Below are 24,751 nucleotides of genomic sequence, written 5' to 3'. Positions count from 1 at the left end.
CAGCCCCACCTCTACAGGGCTACACCTTTGCTCCCACTGGCATCTGCCCCCCGCTGACCCCATCAGTGCTCCCCAAAACCAAGGCCAGGAAGCGCCTCTTACACGAGCAGCTGGTATCCACAAAGATCAAAGACTAGGCATCTTATCAGACAAGCTCCTCATTAAACTTTTACGGGCCAGATTCCATTATAAATGAGCTGTCCATCCCCCGACACTGAGCATGTTTCTGGGCTGAGAATCTGGCATTCCCAGAGCAGGGAGAGATGGGGGCAGGGATCACACTACCTGGAGTTCAAATCCTACCTGTGCCAGGGCTAGGAATGGGTTACAGCTTAATTCTGAAATGTCCCTCTAGTCACATGTGTTAAAGGCCTGGCTAACAGCTGAGGGGAGGGAGGTCCTGGGAAGTGATTGGATCATGGGGGCTCTGCTTTTCATCAACGGATTAATGAACCGTCAAGGAATTAACCCATGGATAGATACATAACTGATGGCCTTGTTGGGCGCTAGATCCTGGTTGAAGGAAGTAGGCCATTACAGGCATGCCTTTGGGAGAGAGAGAGAGAGAGAGAGAGAGAGAGAGAGAGAGAGAGAGAGTGTTTTCGGGCATGTGCACAAGCATGTGAAGTCTGGAGGTCCACATCAGGAAGCTTCCTCAGTTACTCTCCACTTATTTCTTGAGACAGGGTCTCTCACTGAACCTAGAGCTTGCCAGTCTGGCTAGACTAGCTGGCTAGTGAGACCCACGGATCTGCCTTCCTAGCAGTAGGATTGCTAATGTGCACCACCATGAGGTTTTTTGGGTTTTTTTTTGGTTGTTGGTTTTTCGAGACAAGGTTTCTCTGTGTAGTTTTGGAGCCCGTCTTGGATCTCGCTCTGTAGACCAGGCTGGCCTCGAACTCACAGAGATCTGCCTGGCTCTGCCTCCTGAGTGCTGGGATTAAAGGTGTGTGCCACCACCGCCCAGCTCATGACTGACTTTTAAAAGTGGGTTCTAGGGGATTGAATTCAGGTCCTCAGCTTGCACACAGCCAACTGTAGCATCTCTTAACTCCATTTTGCCTCTCGCTCCTTCTTAATTCTCTCCATTTCCTGGCTGCCGTGTGGCAAGCTGGATCTGTCACAGCATCCTGTGCCAACAGTGGTCTCTGCCTCAGCACAGGCTCATGACGATGGAGCCAGCGACCATGGACTGAAGTCCCAGAAACTCGAGTTTGAATCAATCTCTCAAGTTGTTCTCTTGTTATCTACCACAACAAGGTCAAACACACAAGAAGGCCTGCTAAGAAAGAGGCAGCCTGCCTTCCAGAGTCCGAGTTTCCGTCTTACGAATGGGGAGTGACATCATGACCACGTCTGCATGGTAGCAGTCTTGATTTTGATTCACACCTGGGCTGAGCAAAAGGTCTCTTCATGCCGGAGAGTCCCTTATGGCTGTACCACCCATCAATGGCAGTCTGTCCACACAGTCTGTTCTAGGCTTTTAACCCCCCTCCCCTGTCTGCTGACCAGTGGATCTGAGGAAGTAAGTTGTCAGCCATTGAGAGAGAGAGGAGAGAGAGAGAGAGAGAGAGAGAGAGAGAGAGAGAGAGAGAGAGAGAGAGAGAGAGAGAGAGAGAGAGAGCCAAAGACAGAGCATCATGGTCGGGGGAAGCCATGTCAGGAGGATGGACAAAGCTCCCGGTAGGTGACCGTGAATCCACCTAGCACCTCAGCCCAGGAAGCAGGCAGACATCCCCTTCCAAAGTCCCCTTCCACCGGGTTCTGAGAAGGAGTGGACACATTTTCCTGGGGAGAAGACAGTTCTTCAAGACACACACACAAAGCTAACACAGTGCAAGCCACACACTGGGGTAGAGAGCCAAGAGCCCCGAAGAAATCAGCCACATTTATTCCTGCCCAGCTGCTGCTGCCCTTGGTGAATGGCTGAGGACTCTCACAGTGCCCCAGATCACGCTAGTAAGTCACAGGTGAGTGTTTATCAACAACAGTGACCTTGGAAAAGCCATTTTCCAATCCCCCAGATCAGAAAGTCGGCTAGCTGAGGACAGTCACAGCAAAGAAATGACCATCTTAAGTGACAGTGTACCAATTTACGGGCTGACATCTCCATTCGTATGCTCCTGCTGGGGACAGGTGGGAACTCATATTTGTAAAATGGTTCTCTTGGGGGACTTTGGGTAAGGTGTGCCCACCAGCTGGCATTCCTTCTACTTCTTTAACACGAGAGCCAGTGTGTCGACTTTCTATGAACAGAGAGCTAGACCCCAGAGCCATCTGTCCCCAACTGGAGCCTTTCTGCCCTCTATGAAGAGTGGCCTTGCATGACTACAAACTAAGTTTAACTCAGGACCAAGTGATCTGCAGGGAGCCATTAGCTGCAGTCAGACATGGAATGTGGGGTGATTGGAAGTCATGGAGGTCAGGCATGGTGCCGGACATAGGATGACAGCAGGACACTGGTCTCTGAGAGGTCACAGTCACTCCCCAGCGTGCCCTCCATGCCTTCCGAAAGCTGGGATATGAATGAGTTTAGGCCACCCGGGGTTGGGTGGGGCCTCAGCTGTGAGTGGGAGAGAAAGAGACACAGGGGATTTTAATGCTCCCATTTCAGAGGTGGTATTGCTATTGTTGAAAAGGTTGCTGGCTCTGTGAATCCAGGAAGTCAGCCCACAGCTCTGGGCTTCTTTTCCTGGATATAAAAATAAATAAAATAGCGAGGTCCCTAAACACTGACCTATGTAAACTAGGGATAAGCAGATCCCCAGGCCTCATCCTGGGCTGGAAAAATCAGAATATTTAACCCTGGGTTCTGAGATTCTTTAAGACGTGTGTAGGGAGGAGGGGGCTGGGCATGGAGCTCAGCTGGTAGGTGGTGCCTGCCATACACCAAGTCCTGGGTTCCATCCCTAGTGTGGCATCACTTGGGTATGGCGGTGTACATCTGTAATTTCCTCACTAGAGGGAGAAGCAGGAGGATCAGACGCTCAGCATCATCCTCAGGTACATAGCAAGTTAGGGGCCAGCCTAGGCTACATTAGACCCTGTCTGAAAAATAAACATCCCAGATCGCTGAGAGCGAAGGTGGACACCAGCGTCCTGAATCATCGCCATGAATTCCTTACCTTCCGCTCAAGGGCACAAAGAACTCTGGGCCCAATGTGTACCAGGAGAGCGGTTCTTTGCCTGAGCACCAGTCCTGCCACACTGTCCCACATTCCCTCTAACACTCTGCAAAGCTGTTCTAAGAGCAGAGGCCCGGAGGGGAGCAAAGCGCTCCTTTCTCGAAACATGGGCAGGGTAGACATTGCAGATGGGGTTGTTTGCAGGCTCAGCTGGCTTTTTCTTCTCCTTCCTTTGGAATCTTGGGAGCACGTCCCCACTGGGGTCACAGAGAACCCCTGACCAATGTGTCCCCCATCGCTTGTACTTTCCACAGACCCAAGACGTTGCACTACAAGTTCAGGGACAATACCACTCACTGTACGTGAGCATCGTGAGCAAAACTGCCACCCATGAGTGTCAGGAAGTGTGACCTTTGCCAAAAGCAAGTTGGCGGGGAACGGGTTTATTCAGCTTATGCTGCCATATCACAGTGTATGAAGAAAGGACAGGACTCAAGCAGGGCAGGAACCTGGAGGCAGGAGCTGACGCAGAGGCCACGGAGGGGTGCTGCTCACTACCCTGTTCCTCATGGCTTGCTCAGCCCACCTTCTTATAGAACCCAGGACCACCACCAGGGATGGCGCCACCCACCATGGGCTGGGCCCTCCCCCATTGATCACTAATTGAGAAAATTCCCTACAGGCTTGGGTACAGCTGGATCTTTTGGAGGCATTTTCTCAATTGAAGTTCCCTCCTCTCAGATGACTTTAGCTGGTGGTGACATAAAATTAGCCAACACAGACCCCCAGGCAGTTCTCACCGTGTTTCTCATCCATGACTATCTCCTAGGTCCCCTGATACATTTGACCATCATCCCTGCTCCTGAGGCCATAGAGGGACAGATGTTCAAAGTCTCTGAGGACTCCTCCCTTAGTCCCATTTCTGACCTGCCTATGCCCCAGCCCTGGCTAGCCTCCCCTTTAAAGACACACCACATATGTCCTCCCGCCTGTAATGAAGCCTCCTCTGGACAGGTAAATGGAGACCCACAATAACAATAACCTCCAAGAGCATGCTTCCAAACTCTCCCACAGACTTCCTGCTCCATCCTTACTCAGCGGCTGGTGAGATGGCTCAGTCAGGAAAGGGTTGTTCACCTTCGAGCATAAGGACCCGAACTGGACCATGTTCAACAAAAAAGGGGTGGCACACACCTTTGGGAGGCAGAGGCGGCAGACCTCAGAATTCAAGGCCAGCCAGTGTTACATAACCAGACCCTGCCTCAGTCTCCCACTTCCCCAACAGAAAAGCTGAGGCGCCAGTGAGACGACTCATGGACAAAGTGCTTACTGAGCAAACATGAGTACTGAGCTTGGATTCCCCAGTACCCACATAAAATCTGGATGTGGTGGCAAGTGCCTGTAAGCCCAGTGTTGGGGTGGAAACAGGCAGGTCCTAGAAACTTGCTGGCCAGCCAGCCTAGCTGAAATGGCGAACTCCAGGTTCAGTAAGAGGCTGTGTGTCTTAAAAGAATAAGACGATGATGATGGTGATGACAATGATTATGATGATGGTGGTGGTGGTGATGATGATGGTGTACAGAGCCATAGAGGAGGATAACTCATGGCGTACATTTTTAATCCCAGTGTTTGGGGGACAGACAGGCAGAACTTCAGGGCTCATTGGGCAGCCATAATAGCCTACTGGGGTATTCCAGGCCAATGAGAGACTCTATTTTAAAAGGCAAGCACCCAAGGAACAATAGCTGAGGTTGCTTTTTGGCTCCACTCCTCTGCATGAGCCACCACAGCCACACAAATCAGTGGGCTTGTGGCTGTTACAAAATGACCACTCAGTGGATTCTACAGATAAGATCACCTCAGTGAAAGGTCTTGGGTTTGACATTCAATGGGGATACTAAGGTGGATTGTTGTTTTGGTAAGAGGTTTATTAGAAGAATTATTAGCACCATGGACAGACAGACAGACAGCAGCATGACAAAAGCTCTGAGGAGTGTTCAGGACCACAAGGCAGAGAGTGGGGGTCCCTTCTCACAGGTCTCAGAAGAAGGGGGAGGTCTTCTGTCATGTAATTGATGGATGGTCCACAGTGTGGACTTGCATTTGGGGAGGAGGTATGCAACTCCAAGGATGTGGCAGAAGTGGAGAGGAGGGGCACATCTAGCTGAAGTGTACCCACTGTTCCCACAGCCCTCTGATGTCCCAGAGTCTGGCTACCTGAGGCCTGTGAACTTCCTTGGGGATCTGAGAACGGCACCTGCCATTCTCCTGGAATTGTAGCACTTGGGGGAGTCTCTAAGGGATGGGGTTGCAGATTTGCAGACAGACTCTTGGTAGGGGTTTGCCATTTCTTTCACAGCAGCTATGAGAGGAGACAACTGGAGTCAGCATGGCTTCATCAGCTTCTAGTCTGAAACATAACGTTCAGTAGATACGCTCACTTCACAAATGAGAAAAATGAGGCTTGTGGGCTCACGTGGACCACCTCTTCCTCAATGGCAGGAAGCCTGGCAGAGCTGAGATGACAGAAAGTCCCTGAGTATGACTGAGGTCGTCCTATGGGCATATGGAATGGTGGGGATCACTAGACTCAGAGCCTGCGCATTGGGATCCTCCGCTCCTGGGAGTTATCAGGGTCCTAAGAGCCACATGCAGGGATCTGAGTGTTCAAGCAGTGTGGGGCAAGAGGGGGCTGAGCAGAGCAGCACGTGTACCCAGCAGCAAGCTAAGGCCTTGGGACTCCAAGAGGCAGGCCGGGGCTGAGCCTCTACTGAGAGGAGATGACACGGTACCTCATTTGCCGTGTGCGGCTTGTGTAATTAAACATATTGGTGTTAGCAAGCAGGCTCCAGCACAAGCTTGATGGATTGGGGACTCCGCCAGGCTCGGACCACATTAATCACAGAAGCTAGAACTATGGGACCATTTTTCTTACAGGCTTTGTCTAGTTCTCACCTGGGATATAGGGAGTGGGAGAATGAGGAGGTGTGCCTTCCAGAGCCTGAGGCCAGCCCCTTTTAGGCCTTCTTGGTAGAAACCAGCTATCCTGAGGTTATCAAGGAGCATCTGAGGCCTGCCCTTGCAGGTCACTCGTCCAAGAACTCTATACTGCCTCCTGGCAGTGGGGTTGATAGGCAAGATCCTCCTGGGCTATGTCCCAGAGTCCAGTCCCCTAAACCCCACAGAAGTGCATGGGCTACCTCCCAGCCTCTGCACCAGGGCTTGGTGATATCAAATGATGAAGCACTAGCCCCCAAGAAGGCATGCATACTAATCTATGGAGGCCGTCAATGTCATCTGCATCGCAGTTGTGACTTGGGGAAGGATGTCAGGATTCAGAGATGATCCTGGACCCAGCTGGATCATCTCTAAAAGCAACAGCAAGTGTCTCTGATGAAACAGAAATCCAGAAAGAAAACTGTAGCAGGAGAGAAGAGCCATGTGAGGGCGGGTGCGGGGGAAAGGTGGTATGGTGGGAGGTTGGGATCGCAAGCTAAAAGATGCAGGCTTCCAGAAAGGGTGAAAGACAAAGGCACGTGTTCTCTCCAGAACTGTATGAGAATACATTTGTGCTGTGTTAAGCCACTGAGTGGTCATTTGTTATAGCCACAGGAAAGGAGCACACACCCCTCAGGTATCCAGTCTGCTGCAAAGGTCATGGAAGCCAGTGAGTAACAAGGCAATTTCCACGGCTAAGGGGCTAGGGAGATAGCTCAGTGGGTAGGAGCATTTTCTGTGCAAGATGTGGACCATGTTCTAATCCCCAGCACCCACTTGGAAAAAATCTGTAAGTCAGTGCTGGGGCGGGGTGCAGAGACAAGAGAATACTGAGGATTGCTGGCTGTCAATCTAGCTTTAGGTTCAGGGAGAAAGCCTGTCTCTAGGGAGTAAGGACAGTGACAGTGAAGAGCATCTGATGTCCTCCTCTGGCCTCCGCTTGTGTGCGTGTGTGTGTGTGTGTGTGTGTGTGTGTGTGTGTGTGTGCTCATGTGACACACAAAGTCGTATACTCAGTGTGAAATTCTGTACTGGATCATGAACAAGGAAACACAGACTTAAGGGAAAACTATCCATATTTGTATCCGATGTGTGTGTTAGTTCACCGTATTGGTATTGGATGACGCAGGATGTTAATGTCTGAAGAGCTGAGTGGAGGGCCTGTGGTTTATCTTGTCTAATTTTTACAACTTTTGCAAGCCTGCATTTACTTCGAAATGAAAACTTAATTTTAATTGCTTATTTACTGGTTATTGGGTATGGTGCGTTATCTATGTATGTGGGTGTGTGCGTGCCATGGTACACACGTGGAGGTTGGAGAACAACCTTGGGGAGCTGGTTCTCTTCTTCTGCCTTTACGTGGGTTCTGGGGTTGAACCCGGGTCACCAGGCTTGCCCTGCAGTCCTTCCACTCTCTGAGCCATCTCGTCACAACCCGACATTAAACGTAAAATTTGTTCGAAACCAAAGTTGGGTTGGCTGTCTAGAGGCGGTAGGTATCCTGACACCGGTATCACTGGGGCGAATGCAGCTGGCTGGGATGCAGCAAAGCCACAATGCTTTGACCATCTGAGAACACAGCCATGTTGACCGATTTTACTCTAGTGGGAGATGGCGTCTCACAGGTGGGGCGCCAGCGGAGACTTGCTACTCAGCACTCTGTGTACCACCATGCATCTGTCCTTGTAGGCACAGCCCCGAGGGAGGCTCAGAGGCTATGTGGAGCATGTATGAGCACAGCTTAGTCTGCTCTGGCATGGTGCTGGAATCCAGAGCAGGGTCCCATTCAGAGCGGGGCATCGGGTTCTCCTCAGGAGGCTCTGAAGCTGAGGAGGTTCTAGAGGATGGGCAGGCAACAGGAGCCTGTCCTAGAGACAGGTGACAGGGACTGTGAACCAGCACCCCAGACAGCGACTTGTGGACAAGCGGCCAGAGGAGAGTGGGAGGGGATGAGGACAGGCATAGGGACTCACTTCCCAAGCGTGGAGGGCTGCGGAGAGGCTGCGTGCAGGGAAATGGCCAAGGCCTAGACGAGACCTCCGTGACGGTTAATACTGGCGATCAGCTTGGCATCGAGAACCACACAGGAGACACGCACACACACACCTGTAAGGACTTCCTAGATTAGGTTATTTGGGGAAGACCCACCCTAATTGTGGGTGGCACTATTACATGGGCTGGGATCCCACACTGAAAAAAAGGAGAAAGCCCACTGAGCCCTAGAATTCACGTCTCCCTGCTTCCTGAACGTGGATGTCATGTGAACAGCTGCCTCGACTTCTCCACCATGGTGGATGTATCTTCAAAACATGAACCAAAAAAAAAAAAAAAATACACTTCCTCTCTTCATGTTGCTCAGGTGCTTTGTCACTGAGTGCGAGAAGGAACTGGGTCTCTCCTCTGGGAGGAGAACGGTGGTGTAGGAGGTGGAGGGGCTGAGAAAGGACCAAACACCAAGAGAGGTCCCGGGTGGAAATGCCCACTCACATCAAGGTGTTGCCTTTCTCCTGGGGGACCTCAAGGTAGGAGGCAGGAAGAGACCCTGAGGCATCACTCTGAGCTTGTTTTAAAGAGTAGGGGACCCACAATGCCCCAGGACACCTGAGTTAGTAAGGGGGACTCCAACCCACGACGCCAGGGCCGTCTACATGTAAGGTTACATTCCTGACTTGGGTTCGGAGTACCGTATGGGTGATGAGCCTCCAATCATATAGGGACCAACCAGGAAGCCTAGAGCCACAGGCTACCGTGATGACACGTGACACAAGCTTGCTACTCAGAAGAAACCAGGAGGTGGCTAGTGTGCGTGCATCACCTGCTCACGGGCGCACAGTCATGGCACTTTGGTGACCTAAAGGACAGAGGCAGGTGGCTGCACCCCAGGAGCAGCAGATGGAAGCCAACACTTACCCGTGTACACCGTGGACTGAGTGCGGATCGTAATGGTACCGTCCCTCCTGGTGCCGCATGTCAATCGGCAAAGGCGCGTGGAAAGGCGGCAGGAGCTGCTGAGGAACTGTGGAGAGGGAGGGAGAGAGAGAGAAGACTTCAAAAACTTTCCCCCTCCCTGGAAAAACAATTTTCAAAAGGCTTTAAGCTCCATGAATTCCTGAGCGAGAGTGGTCAGGACAAGGGACTCCGCGATGGCTGCACTATCACGCACCCACGAAGGGGGATGAATAAATAATCAAAGCCAGCCTGAGAATCCTACATCTTCCACATAAAAGATCCCCAGCCGTGCTCTTGACAAAGACAAGCAGCTCAGCGCTCTTTGAACTTGGGGAACCCAGCTTGGCCGCAAATCAGGGCTGACAGCGTTGACAGGCTCCGACTCCTGCCAGCTTCTGCCCACCCCGGCTCGGCTGCGTGTGGCTTCAGTCAGGTACCGGCCTCAGATCCACTGTGTGCACGGGCTGCATGTATTTACCTAGAACCATCTGTGAAGTGAGGCCAGGCCTGGCTTGGGGGCCTCTGCTTAGATAGCTAACTCTCTGCTCTTGGCATGCATGCATGTGTGCGTGTGTGCGTGTGTGTGTGTGTGTGTGTGTGTGCATGCACACACGTGTTTACATGCATGTGGAGACCAGAGGATGACTTAATTGTTGTCTTTGGTCCTATCCACACTATTTTATAAGACAAGGTCTCTCACCAGGACTTGGGCTCACTGATTCAGCTAGGCTGGCTGGCTAGTGAGTCCCAGTGATCCACCTGTCTCTGCCTCCCCGGTGCTGGGCTAGCAAGCACGTGTCACCATTCCAGGCTTCTGACACGCGTGTGGGGAGTATGTTATCATGCTTGCACAGGAAATTCTTTGCTATCGCTGTGCCCCAAACAATGGTAAATTTAACTCTTTTATCATAATATCATAGGGGAGAATTTTCTAGTGTTTACACTAGTAACAGAATCAGTTTATGAAGAATAGTCTTACTTCGGTGCGTCTGTCCAGGCCCACCACACTGTCAGCAGCCCTGATGATGTGGGCGATGCGCAGTCACTCAGCCCTGCTTGCCTGAGCCAGTGAGTGGCCTTCTGACTGAGGGAATCGTCCACAGAGGAATGAGGAATGCTCCAGTCCTTAGCCTTTCCCAGCCTACTTGTTAAAAGGCCCTGTTTTCCTAAAGCCTATAATTATGTGTGCCTCTGGGGCACCCAGGCATTTTTTTTCAATAAGCAAAGAGCATCCTGCAATTATCACGATGATTTGTTGAGCGCAGGCCAAGTGCAGACAGGGGCTGACTCAGCTCCGAACTGACACACACGTGTTGGTGCTTTCGGTTCTGGAGGCTCCCGCCAGCGTGCATGGGTTGATAATTAACCTTAAGAGTGGAGAGTGGGGTGATACCTTAGTGGACCCAGATTCAAAGCCAGAACCCACATGAAAAGCCAGGCGGGGTGGTGCACACTCGTAAACCCAGCTCCGAGGAGGAGACAGGAGGATCCCTGAGGCTTTCGGGCCAGACAGCCCAGCCCTCCTGTCGGGTCCCGGGTCCTAGTGAGAAACCATGTCTCAAAAAACAAGAGGAATGGCACCTGAGGAATGAACAGAGACTAACCTCTGGCCTCCACATGCATGTTCATATGTGAACATGTACCCATACAACACACGCACCTCACATACGTGAACATGCTCACAAACGTCTACTGTTCTCACCATTGTAAGTAGACAGTCGAGAGGCATCACGTTCATGCTATGAGGCTGTCACCACCTCTACCTACGGAACTTTCCAACATGTTAAAGGGAACTGTCCCCAGTGAACACTAACAGTCCACTGGTCCCTGTCCCCGACAGCAGTGGTTCTGTAGTCAGTCTTGGGGAACACAGTAACACTTTTATCAGGACAGCACTGGCCCTTTTGTGCCTGGCTTGATTCACTCCACATATGTCCGTGGGGTTCATCAAAGTGTAGAATGGGCTGTAATTTCTCCCCTTTTAAGGCTGAATGCTATTCCATTGTATGGATATACCACATTTTGTTTGTCTGTTAAACTGGTGGTAGACATTTGTATTTAACGCTATCAGTTTCTGGGGAAGTGGGAGACAAGAGTCTCACGCTGTAGTCCAAGCTGGCCTTGAATGCATGACAATACTCCCTCTGAAGATTGTCAGCCTTCTGAGTGCTGACAATCTTATTTATAGAATTTATTACTTTAAGATTTATTATCTTAAAATTATAGTATGAGCTGCCCAACTGGCTTTAATGTGAAGAATTCTCAACAAGAGGAAACGTTTCCCCTGAATTAAAACAAAAATTACTAATTGTGTGTGTGTGTGTGTGTGTGTGTGTGTGTGTGTGTGTGTGAATGTATGCTGCACGTGTACGCTACCCATAGAGGCCAGAAGTGCGCATCAGATCTCCCAGAGCTAGAGCCACACACAGGCCATCTGATACAGGTACCGAGACCTGAACTCAGGCCCTCTGAGAGAGAAGGAAGTGTATTAACCACTGAACCATCTCTCCAGGCCTCTCCTGAAATTTTAACTTTAATTTTATCTTCACTGTCCCACACTTGTGCTCTCCACTAGGGACTAGGCAAACAGAAACCACATCACTCTGGCAAGCCAGGCTCAGGGAGGAGTCAGCGCTGGACAACAGGCAGGCACTGGAGCCACCCTGACTCTGGTCTCTTAAGCTGTGTAGAAGCAGATGGCCACCTTTCCTGAGTTCCCCACCTCTGTACAGGCACGCACAGGCATATGGCTGCAACTCTAAACTGTGACAGAATGGCCAGGCACTTTGGAGGCTGGTGACCTCTGGGAATCAGAATCCTGCCACTTCTGGGGACTTGGGTGAGTCTCCACGTGCAGTCTCCACCTGCCTGTCTGGAGGTCAGACCAATGACTATGTGCAGATGCTCTTAGGACCAAAGGGAAAATGCAGATGACTCAGTCTGTAAAGTGATTGCAGGGCAAGCGCGAAGCCTGAGTTCCACCTCCCAGAGTGCATGTTTTTGCCCACAGTGCATGTTTTTGCTTTGTTTTGTTTTTTAAGCTGGGGTTGGGGGATGCTTGCAAGGAGGCTCAGCGGTTAAGAGCAGTGGCTTTTCTTGCAGAGGACCTGGGTTTGGTTCCCAGCACCCACATGGCTGCTCACAACTATCTGTAACTCCACTTTCAGGGGATCAAACCCCCTCTTCCGGTCTCCGCAGGCACCAAGCATGCACACAGTGCACAGACATACATACATGCAGGCAGTGTAAAACACTCACACACATTAGAAAAGAAAAGGCTGGGAGTGACGGTGCACACTTGTAATCCCAGAGCTGGGGAGGCAGAGACAGGCAGATCCCGGGGGCTACTAGTCCACCACCTAGCCTCCTTGGCAAGTTCGAGGCCAGTGAGACATCCTGTGTCAAATAAAATGGACAGCAACCGAGAACAATGACTGAGATTGTCCTTGGCTTCCACATGTGTGTGCACACAGTGCATGCTTGAGGACATGCTTAGGCAGAGTCTGCGTATTTAGCCAGCATGTGACAGCTGCTATTGACTGGTAATTGTAGTGGGTAGCCATTCCAGCTTTGATCTGGAAGTTCCAACCCCCATTGAGGCTTGGGTAACTGTCACGCCTACAAGGCGGGGCCAAGAGAGGACCCTTAAGACCCGAGATCCGGATCTTGGTTCCTCGACCCTGGACGGTGGAGATAGACCGAGCAGAGTTCTCCAGAGAACACTGCTGGACTGCGACACACCTTCCCCAGACCCTGCAACCTACCTATCCCTTCATTTGTAAGTTACGCTGCTAAATAAACCTCCCTTTTAACTACGTGTAGTGGCCTTAGTAATTTCACCAATAGGTAATACACACTGATAGTTGAAACCTTCAAAGTCCATAATCAAACAAGGAACTCACTAGCTGCAGTGAAGGGACTGGTTGCTCCCTTTCGGCAACTCCTGGGGGTGGGGGTGGGGTGGCGGCTGGAGAGCTAGCAGTGGCCTGCCTACAGAGCTGTCTACATCCCAGGGCCCAGCAGATGCGGAGTTCACCTTTCTAAATGTACAGGCATCTGTCTTCTTTTTGTCTCAGTGTCGGAGATGGAAGCCAGGGTCTCACACACACACGTCTGGCAAGCACTCGAGTGCTCAGCGACGTCCCCTGCCCAGAAAAGTGCCTTTAAAAAGCAACATAAAGGCTAGGGGTGTTGGGTGGCTGTGAGCAGGACAGACAGAGCTTCCGTGGATAGACACTAGCTCGTGTCTATGGCCCTCTGTGTCACCACACATAGTTCACTGGCCCAGGGGTCACTGGAGCCCTGCTGTAACAGGACAGCACACATTGGTTCAAACTCAGGCTTCCACACAGAGCTTCACACCCGCAGCCGCCATGCAGTCTTTGGAGAGCAACTTTTCATACCGGTAAGTGAAGGGATGAAGATTGGCGGTTCACCTGAAGTCTTGGACATTTCAGCTCAGTGTGGGTCATTCCCTCATGCTCCCGATGGAAGCTTCCAGAAATAAATGCTTGCCCAATAAATGAGGAAGTTTTGAGATATCGCCTCCCACCCTCCTACGGAGGCCGCAGCAGCAGCCAAGGAACACAAAGAGAAATGAAGAAAAAAGGAACTGCCTTTGGGCGGGGGAGACAACTCATCAGGTAAGCAAGCATGAGGACCGACCAGAGTTCCAATTCCTGGTGCCTATGTAAAGAGCTGGGCATGGACACTTGTAATCCAGTGCTGTAGGGGACAGGGACGAAAGTCACTAGTGCTTACTAGTTGCCACCCTAGCTCCAGGTTCAGTGGGAAACCCCGTCCAAAGGAGTAAGGTGGAGAGTGAGAGAGGAAGACACGGATGTCCTGCTCTGGGCTTTGCAAATGTATGTGCACCTGCACACACATACACATGCACCTCTTCACCAATATATATTCACACACACTTAGATCCACATACCAAAAAACAAAAAACAAAAAACAAAACCTGCCTTCAGCTGGCATATTGAATCTGATCATTCCACATAATGTTTTCATTGTGTTTTTTTTTTTAAGAAAAAGAAGAAATCTAAATTAAATCATGTCCTTCCAGCAGAAAGGAGACACATGCACACGCATGCGCGCATACACACAGGCACACACACACCCCATATGCCATTTCAAAGAAATGTCTCTCTTTTCAAGTTTCTGAGGAAGACGCTCAAAGTGGGGAGTGTTCAGTGGCCACGCCCTGTCCCCTGGAAAAATGCGCATTTGGCACATTTGTTTTGGATCTTGCACAGAAAGACCCTGAGGGGGTGGAGCGGAGGCAACTGTCACTAAAAGTCCAGACTTTTTGTATATGAACTCAAACACCAAATGCTCCTTGGCTGGTAGGGTCTGGTGAGGAGACATTTGTGTGACAGGGTCCTCAGGTAATGGTCTTGCTGTGTGCAGGGAAGACATTGGAAGGAGGCAGAGGGTCCTTCTCTGGAAGCTGAGCTCAAGTTAAGGCCTCATGACAACCACAGTGGGGAATGAAGTGGGGTCCTTACACGAAGAACTCAGAACACCTGGGTCATGAAAACATGACTGGAAATCGTGTCAGTTGCTAGAAGGTTCTGAGATAAGTCACATGTGGCATGTAGACGCTGCCCAGAGAGGGGGACAAGAGACTTCCCAGTGGTCACGACCCACAGACAGCACACTGTGCACTAACTAGACTGAAGCCTTCCAGGCTGTCCATTCCCAGAGAATAGGGGTCTCCAGAGCTTTCTGCCTCTTCAGTTACGACGACAAGATGGAATTAGCTCGGAGGACACATATCCTGTGTGCTGGAACCAGAGAAACGAGTTTCTTTGAGAAGCCCTGTTGCCCAGTACTGACAAGAGCCTGTGCACAGTGAAGGTGATGTGCTGGTTGCTCTTCTTTGTCAGTGTGATGTAGAGTCACCATGGAAACATTCCTGGGTGGAGCTACAAGGGTGTTTCCAGAAAGGTTTATCTGAGCAGGGAAGACCTGCCCTGAGTGTGGGAGAGTATTAGTTTTTTTTCTGCTGCTTTAATAAACACCCTGAGCAATGCCATGTCTAGACGGAAGGATTTATTTTTATTTAGTTTACAGTTCCAGAGGGCTGTCTGTTGTGAGACATGGCAGCAAGTGGTCCACACAGCAGTTGGAACAGAAGCTGAGAGTCCACGTTTTAAACAGAAAACACAAAGCAGAGAGAGAAAACTCAAAATGGTGCGAATCTTTAAACTCTCAAAGCCCACATCCAGTGACATGGTCTCCTAAGAAGGCCACAACTCCCCCAACTCCCAAACTGTACCACATCACCACCTGGGGACCAAGTACTCAAAGGTACAAACCATGGTGGGGTGGAGATCTCATTTAAATCACCGCAGATGGGCTGGGGTTCTGGACTGAACAAAAAGGAGAAAGCAAGCCGAGCGACAGAATTCATCTCTTTCTGCTTTCCAAGGGCAGATGCAAAGTGACCAGACGTCCATGTCCTGCTCCCTTGCCTTCCAACCCTGATGGGTCAGACACCTATGTTTCTGCTCCTGTGCCTTCCCACTGCGATGGACCAGACACCCATGTTCCTGCTCCTGTGCCTTCCCACCGCGATGGACCAGACACCCATGTTCCTGCTCTTGTGCCTTCCCACCGCGATGGACCAGACACCCATGTTCCTGCTCTTGTGCCTTCCCACTGCAATGGACTGTGATCCAGGCCCTTTCCTAGATAATGTCCTTAAATCCTTTTCCTCGAGTTGCATTGTTGGGTATTTTGTCCCAGCAACAGGAAAAATAAGTAATAGGACAGGTCTATGTTGTGAAAAGGCTTAAGTACTTATACATGTAGCCTGCAGGGCAGCCAGGCCAAGGAAGGGCAGCTGGCTGAAGCTCAGCGGCCAGTGTTGTGCTGGTCTCTGTGACCAAGGATCAAGAAAGCAAGTGTGGGGGCCTTGCTTCTGGGTCTTCTGTCTTGGGTTGTCGCCGGGGGACCAAAACATCCAAGAATGAGTGGTGCTGATGTGTGTGTGTGTGTGTGTGTGTGTGTGTGTGTGTGTGTGTGTGTGTGTCTTGGGAGCATCCAAGAGGGAGAAGTTCTTTTGGAGAAGCGGCTAGCTCTCTGGAGCCTCCAGGGAACCCCATGTCAGGAGGCCAGATCTTCAGCTCCCGTTCCCTGCCACACTCCATAGTCACCGGAACAACGGTATATCTCCAGAGCCTTTAGGCCAGGATACTGCACCTCTGTAGAGGACACTACTGATGTTCATCCATCTTGCACTTTGGGGATGACCACTCTCTTGTGGGCACCCTGAAGCTGGAGCCAGCTCTAACCTGAAATGAAGGGATTTCACAGTGCCTTCTGGGAGGGACTTCTATTTTCTCTCTCAGTTTAGAAGAGTCTGTTTGGACTTTTCTGGTTAGTGAATAATGGAGCATGTTCCTTCAGCTTGGAACTTCCCATGTTCCCAGCTCAGCTGGGAAAACGCTTGCCTTGTATGTATGAGGACACAAATCCCATCCCCAGAATCCAGGCCGTGGTGAGCACTTGTCTTTCCAGTGCTGGAGAGACAAGGACAGGTAGACACTGGGACTCACTGGCCAGCCAGCCTAGGCTAATTGGTGAGCTCCAGACCAATGAGAGACCTTGTCTCAAAGGAGGTGGACAGTGTTCCTGAGGGTGACATCTGAAGTTGTCCTCTGGCCTGTAGGAACATATACACAGGTATGTGATGGGTGATGTATGCTGTGAAAATGTGTTGCTCTGATTGGTTGGTAAATAAAGCTGTCTGGCCAATGGTGAGGCAGAATAAAGTTAGGTGGGACATTCTAAAGAGAGAGAGAAAGAGAGGAAGGAGACAGAACAGGGGAGACACTGCTAGCCGCCACCAGAAGAAGGAAGATGTAAAAGTACTGGTAAGCCACGAGCCATGTGGCAAAGTATAGATTTATAGAAATGGGTTAATCTAAGATATAAAAACTAAATAACAAGAAGACTGCCATGGCCATAGTTTAAAAATAATATTAGCCTGTGTATGTTTATTTGGGTGTGAGCGGCTGTGGGACTGGCAGGTGAGAGAGATTTGTCCTGATTGTGGGCCAGGGGGGACACAGGAAAACTTTCAGCTACAGGTGAATATGTGTGCTTGCAAATACATAAGCACAGACATGTCAGAAAAAGAGATATTCCTTGTGTCTTAAGTAAAATCCAGGGCAATTATTTCAGTGCTCTCCTTTAAAGCGAACAAGCCTGGCAAGACAACGGGAGGAATTCTCACTCCTGTCCAGACGGTCATTGGGTCATTTTCCTCCTAACGTAAGGACAGGGGCAGCAAGTGACGCTTATGTCTGCGACAGAAGAAGGTGGTGAGGGGGCTGGGAATACGGCTAAGCATGAGGAGCTGAGTCTGAGTTCTACCTCCAGGCAAAAGAAAAGCTGGGTGTGGCATTCCATGCCTGGAATCCCAGTGGAGGGCAGGGAGAGACAGACAGATTCCTGGGGCTCCGTGGCCAGCCGGCCTAGCTGAATCGACCAATTCCAGGTCAACAAGACTGTCTTAACAAAAACAAAAGACTCAAAGCAAAACAAGGCACAAAGGGGTTCTGGCAGATGGATCCCTCCTGGCTGCTCATCACTTCCCCAGACACCAGTCTCCAGAAAGCTCAGGCTGGTTACTCCCAAAGTGCTTCCCTAGTGCCTGTGGCCAATGAGTACACGGTAAAAACAACAAGGGAATGTACTGGTAGTCCTCATTTATGGAATGCCTAAACAAGTGGCCTTGGTGTCATTAAGGACATAGCCTCCAGGTCAATTAGACTTTTCAATGCTGTAAAGAGAAAGGAGTGGACCAGAGCTGGGGAGCCCTCACTGAGCTGTTCACATTGAAGCGTGGACAGCCTCCAAGGCTAGCCCGTCAGTCAGGTGGACTCAGGGGGCCAAGGGCTCTCAAGGCCCATGCCTCAGAGTTAGAATGGCTGGCGCTAAAACACTTTGGAAGCAAGGACACCTCAGTCCTCAAGACCTAGCATGCCTGTCTTCAGGGCCTTTCACAAATGGCATGTATTCAACCAGCACAAGCTGCTTTCAGAGGCCCCTGCCGGGAGCTACTGCCTCACAGGATGCTTTTAATAAGAATAATGATATCCTGAGTGGCCACTTCACAGCATGTGATTAAAAAGTGTTTCGGTCTCATTTGGGGAAGGGTGTTAGACTGAGGCTGGACATTCAAACAGCACAAGCTACCTGTTGTCCAGCAGGCTGAGTTAGTGGCTAGCCCTTCTGCTGAACAGAGCATACCCTGGCCAAGGCACTACTGACACATGGGGCCAGGCTGGAGCCAGTATAAGCTGCATGTGAACAGCATCCTGGGGTTGAGCTAGGAAGGTGAGAGGGAAGAGACAAACACACTCCCAGGAGTGCTCCAGAAAATGTGATGGTCTCCGAGATGCCGTCGGAAGCCTCGGTTGGGGGGTGGGGGTGGGAGCAGACCATGCAATCTGTCCCTTTAAATGGTGTGCCTGAGATGACATGGGACAGGCCATAGGAGCCAACTGCAGGCCAGCTCAGAGGCTTGGGTCGTGATGGGTAGTGTTGAAGCTGTCACCTTGGTGAATCATCCTGTGCCTCAGTTTCCCCATCTGTGAAATGAGGATAGTGGCAGGCCAGAGGCCAGAGGGACACACAACACACAAGCCCACAGAAGCTGTCTCTACTGCCAGCTCTGCTGAGCTCCATCTTCTTCAGCAGGGGCTGGGGCACAGAGGGGAGCCTCACGGGACCCCAAGGAAACCCCCACATCTGTCATGGGGAGCAGCAGGGGCTGCTCACCACTTCTAGTTGACCGGTGGGTCCCAGGTTAGGGACTTCGTGTGTGCTCGTTCATTTGTGTATGTGTGTGTGTGTGTATGTATGTGTGTGTGTATGTATGTGTGTGTGTATATGTGTGTGTGTGTGTGTGTGTGTGTGTGTGTGTGTAGGCCAGTGGACCGTCTCTGGTGTCACTTAGACACCATCCACCTTCTCTCCTTTCTTCTCTCCTTTCCTGTTTTCCTTTTCCTTCCTCCTTTCCTTCCTTGCTACTTTCTTTCTCTCACTTTGCTTTTGAAGCAGAGCGTCTTGCTGGGCCCTGGAGCTCCTCCGTTAGGGCTAGGCAGGCTGGCCAGTGAGTCCGGGCAGGCCGGCCAGTGAGTCCGGGCAGGCCGGCCAGTGAGTCCGGGCAGGCTGGCCAGTGAGTCCGGGCAGGCCGGCCAGTGAGTCCGGGCAGGCTGGCCAGTGAGTCCGGGCAGGCTGGCCAGTGAGTCCGGGCAGGCTGGCCAGTGAGTCCTGGCAGCTGCCTGTTTCCACCTCTCCAGCAACGAGGTTACAAGCACACATCACCATGCCTTGCATTTCTCAGTGGACACCAAGCACCAAACTCAGGTCTCATGCTTTCATGGAAATGAGCCATCTCCCCAGCCCCGGGTTAGGGAATCTTAAGGTCAGGAGAGCATTAGGAAGGTCAACTGAATAAGGCAGGCGATTGTCTAGGTCACAGAATCTGTTTCCTAGAAAGTTGTGTGATGGCCCCCAAAACAAACAACGGATTTGAAGCACAGAGGACTGTAGTTTAGGGACTCTCAAAAAGCATGAATCTAGGGGCAGGGACAGCTCAGTTGCCAAAGTGCTCAAGGACGTGAGTTCGATCCCCTAGAAGAACCCGCGTGAGAAGTGGGGTGCAGTGATGTGCTTGGAATCCTACAGCTGAGGAGGCGAAGACAGGCAGATCCGCAGGGCCTTCTGGTCCACCAGCCTCACCTACTCACCTCACTACCAGGCTGGTGAAAGACCCTGTCTTCCAAAATAAAAGGTAGACAGCTCCTGAGGAACGACACCAGAGGCTGTCCTCTTACTTATACACACATGCATGCATGAGAGAGAAAGAGAGAGGGGGGGGGGAGAGGGAGAGGGAGAGGGAGAGGGAGAGAGAGAGAGAGAATAGGAGGGAAGAAAGGAGAGAGACAGAACAGACCCAGGTCAAGTTCACGGGCCTGGAGAAGGGGAGCCAGCAAACTGTTGCCTGGGGCCCATGCTCCTCACACCCACTGTAGAGGTGGAGCTGGGTGAACCAACTTGGTCAAGATGTGGTCCCAATACCTTGCTATCCTATGTCAGGCTCCCTTGTCCCTGACTGACTTCCTTGCCATCCCATCATCTGGTAGCTTCCAGGCTGTGTGGTCAGTCTCAGGGGGGCATTTGGTCCTTTCAAAAGGATATCTGTACCACTCCACCATCAGGTCCCCATGAGCCACAGTGGCATCAGTTGCCATAGTGCTTGCAATAGAAGCCAAGCTCCCAGTGAGGAGGAGCCATGTGACCCCTGGAGCTCACTGGCTGAACACCCAGACAACCCAGGCTCATCAGGGAGTTCCAGGTCATGAGAAACTGTCAACCACCCCCCCTAAAAAAAAAACCAACCAACCAACCAACCAAACAACAACAACAACAAACCAAGAAGGTGGACAGATCCTGAGAACCCACACCAAGGTTGTCTTCTGGCCTCCAGACAGATGTGTACACATGCTTGCACATACATGTACTCACACACATATGAACAAGCGTGCACATACACACACAGTTAAAATGTCAGCATGGAAGCAGTTAATAAAAACTGTTAATGAGACATTTTGTATTTTTTGTTAGACTGAGCCTTCAAAGTCTGGTACCCTTCCTTCCCTTCTGTGCCGCTTGCTGGGACAAATCACCAATACTCAACGGTCACACAAAGCTTGAGGCTGCCGTGTCCCACAGCTCAGGCCTAGGTGGTTACCATCATCATCCTTGCACGCTGAGGGATCTCTCGTCCATGCTAATCTTAAGCCCACTGACACATAAAACACAGAAATGAGAATCACCGCCACCCCTCAGTCCCTCCCCGGTCTAAATCTTAGCTTTCCACATCTTCTATTACATCACTGAGTTAACGTAACAAATGGTCATTGTTATAGTAACCGCGCCTTCCCTCCCTCGCTCCCATCCTTTCATTCACCGAACTCACAAGGTCTCTCAGGGCCTGGAGGAGGGTTACTGAGTCATGTTGTGACACTCCTCCTCAACCCCCACACTCTTGACCAGGTCAGAGCTGGTCAGTGCGGCCTGCCTCCATCCTGGATCACAGCCCAGTGCCTTCCCGGCAAGCTGGGGTGTGCTCAGATGAGGCAGTGGGTGTGTGGACTCCAGAGGCCTTTTGGTGAACAAGAGGGTCTCCAGAGTGCATAGCCATGAAGGGGATCAGGAGTGGGAGGGCAGCAGGGCTGTGGAGATGCGTCAGCCACGCCATGCAGTGTGTCCAGGGGCCTGGCTCCCGGCTGCATCACACCGTGATCTGGTATGTGCTGTTCCCAGCAAGCGCCCCCCTGATTCTATCCCACCCGCTCCCACCACCACTGACAGAAATGGTGGTTTCTGTCAGCAGGGATGGTGAAGGTCCACCGCTAACCCTGGAAGCTGCTCCACAAACCCTGTGGAGAATTCATTCGTGCATGAAGAAACGAAGATGTGGAAACATGGCCATGGGCTGGCCAGATGGCTCAGTGGGTAACGGGGTTTGTGGCCAAGCCTGATGACCTGAGCTTCATCCCCAGAACGCACAAGGTTGAGGGAGAGTACCAACTTCCACAAGTTGTCCTCTGACCTCCACCTGTGACCTGGGGCACGCACAAACCCATGTGTACATACACACAGACACATACAATTAAATAAGTGTAATTTAAAAAAAGAAAAGAAAAGAAAACATGGCCGTATGAGCCAACCTATCAAGCAAAGTAGTTTCTGGAGTCTTCTTCCTGGAATGAGACCATATAAAGAGGAGCCATTGCAAAGGCTTCCTCGACATCAAAAAGCCTCTTGCAAAACAATATTTTGATGAGCTAAGTGGGTGAATTAAAAACAGATGAAGCTGACTTCCTATAAAATAAACAGGACTGAACATCCAGGGAAAAACTCCTCACACACTGGGACTGGGGGCTGGTGGAGTCTCCAGAGCCTCACCTCCCTCATAGCGGGCTTCTGACAGCATGACTGTGTGTCATCGGCCTGCACGCTCCTGAGTGTGTCCCGTTCTTAATGCGCTGATCCCCACAGCCCTCGAGTCGGGAATTGTTAGCATCCACCCCATTTTACAGAGGAAGAAACTGAGGCATGGAGAACCATGGTGACTTGACCCTAGTCATGCCTAATTAGTGTCATAGCCGGGCCTTGCACACACCCACAGAGATTCCGATCCATCCTCGCAGGTGGGATGAGGCAGGGGCATCTCTTCTGTGACCACGGTGATGGCAAACTCTGTCACTTTGATACAACTTACTGGCCTGTGGGCGGCACCATTCTCTAGGCAGAAGGTTTGACCCGTGTAAGAGTGGCCAGATCCCGCTGAGCACAAGCGAGCGAGTGAGCATGAGCACGTTTATCTCCCTCTGCTCTTGGCTGCGATGGCACCAGCTGCTTGAAGGTCCAGCCTTGACTTCTGCACAATGACAGACGGTAACCTGTAAGGGCAGGCTGAAACAAACCTGCCTTTCCTAAGCAGCATTTGTTAGGTTACATTATCACCCAAACAGAACTGAAACTCCCTGGGGAGACCCGGGCTCGGAGCTCTGTCTCTGTTCCACTCACTACTGGTTCTCAGGTGTGTGTGTGGGGGGGGGCAGCTCCCCTCTGACAGGCTGGGCCAGGTATCAGTGTGACAGGCCATCAGTGTGAGATGGATGAAGGGAATCACTCTGATACCCAGCTCCTTTATGGGGTGTTGGAACTGATGATGCCCATCAGGCACATTATTTCCACTTCCTTCCTGGCCATCCAAACATAACTGTAACCACGAACAGAAGGGGGCTCCATGCAGTGCTTCTGTGTGCCACCAGGTAGGCGACAAAGTGGATGTTCAGTCCAGGAGGGGCCCTCAGGAGAGGCATTATCTGTTTTCCCCAGCTGTGCTCCTGGTGCCTACTAATAACCTCCATGGATCATCCTGCTTGGCTCAGAAAACCTCCTGACTGGCATTAAAAATGGGCCTCCTTCCTGCCCGTGGCTGGGTGCCCCTGCAGCCCACGTGGGATGCTCGTGGTTAGCATGCTGTTTGTGTAATTAGGGCTCTGAGGATGGCAAAGGGCCCACCTTGGGTCCCCAAGAGTGATGGCAGGTTCAGAGAAAGCACCCACCTGGGTTTGCACTGATTAATGGCAGGCCCCATTAATAGCCCTGCTTAACACAGGAGTTTGTCAAGATTAAGTAATTGCCTTAAACAAAAACTGTATTATCTTTTAAGGGCCTGATGAAGGATGCCTGGTGCTGGGAAATGGGGTGATGGATGTCTGTGACTCTGTTCACCACCCACCCTCCCTCATTTGCATAAATTATCACACAGCCCTTGATTTGGGTGAGAAGTCCTGGACAGATGCTGTAGTGTGCGGACAAGGTGGCCAAGCTCAGATCTGGTGGCCACTAGGCGACTCCAACAGCATGAGGGTGTTCTAAGCCTCTAGGATGCACCAAGTCTCATTGGGAGAGGCGACCAGGCCCCCAGGGAAGTGGAGCAGGGGACAGAAGATGGGGAATAGAAGTCACTGCATAGGTAAAGTGTAGGAACCCAGAGAAACAGGGCCACCAGCCCTGTATGTGGCTAGTGGGCTCAACATACCGCTCAGAAAGCCCTCACACACAAGAGAAAGCTCTCACAGACTCAGGAACTTCTTAAGATCATAAGAAGGGGAAGAGGCCCATGAGGCCCCTCCCCTGTGAGGCTCCATAGCAGTAAATGGGTGATGGGGGAGGGATAGACGTTTTCTCGTGTTGAAGCCTCTGGTAAGTAGTCCACACTTTTGTACACAACCCCTCACCCGAGCTCCTTTAAGCAACCCTATGAATCTCATTAGGCCACCGAAAGGAAAAGAAAAACCATGAACACAGAAGAGGGACTATTGGGAAGAGGAAAGGGAGGCGGGAGTGGGGGGCGGGCAAGGGAGGGTAATGGAAAACGAACATGATCAAAATACATTATGTGCATGTATGAAAGTATCACAATGAACTCATTACTACACATAATTAACACCTGCTAAGGAAAATATTAAGGAAGAATGCATACTGCGTTTCCACATCCCCAGTATTTCCCACAAGTTCCCCCCAGGGCAATTCTTTAAAGCCAGCTGCCTCAGCGACAGGGACACAGGTTGTGGGGATGGAGCTGATACAGCAGGACAGAACCGTGGGGCCAAACGAAGGAGGCGGACCACAGAGGCCCCAGAAGGGAGCATGTGTCAGGCTCTACGAATGTGGAAGACCTTACAGGTCACCCCTGGGGAACACTACCCAGAGAGGGCATTTTGGGGTAAGACCATGCCCTCCCCCATCCAGTCAAAAGGAAGAGGGTGTATTTATTCCTAATCAGTAACGACAATGACCACACTGCCACCTATGGCTCCTGGCAGCTTGGGGGACCCCCTGCTAAGAACTTGAGCTCTTCAGGATAAGCTACAGACAAGAACACACCCGAAGTGCTGCTGTGGGTCGTTGGCACGCTTTCCAGGCACAGGAGGATGGCTCTCCTGCGTGTGTCTCCTCCCTGGGTCTGCACTGGCCGTATGCATGCCAGGTGGGTGATTTTTCTCCCTTCCTTTCTGGGCAAAATATGATTCCCAAATCAAGCCACCCACGCAAGTTTCTCCAGGCAGAAATAC

General features: G+C 51.2%; 1 protein-coding gene across 2 annotated transcripts in view; it reads right to left on the bottom strand.

The window, feature by feature from the left end:
- The window catches only part of Gli2 (GLI family zinc finger 2), a 189,599-nt gene that overhangs the window by 50,426 nt on the left and 114,422 nt on the right, over positions 1 to 24,751 (bottom strand). For both annotated transcript variants that reach the window (XM_059280388.1, XM_059280389.1), the window contains exon 2: positions 9,033 to 9,138. In XM_059280388.1, coding sequence (XP_059136371.1) covers positions 9,033 to 9,138 — 106 coding nt within the window. The remainder of the gene's footprint in view (positions 1 to 9,032; positions 9,139 to 24,751) is intronic.

Source organism: Peromyscus eremicus, chromosome 15, assembly GCF_949786415.1.
Source record: "Peromyscus eremicus chromosome 15, PerEre_H2_v1, whole genome shotgun sequence".
Classification (NCBI taxonomy): domain Eukaryota; kingdom Metazoa; phylum Chordata; class Mammalia; order Rodentia; family Cricetidae; genus Peromyscus; species Peromyscus eremicus.
The sequence above is the reverse complement of the archived record's forward strand: the minus strand, read 5'-3'. Positions and strand labels throughout refer to the sequence as shown.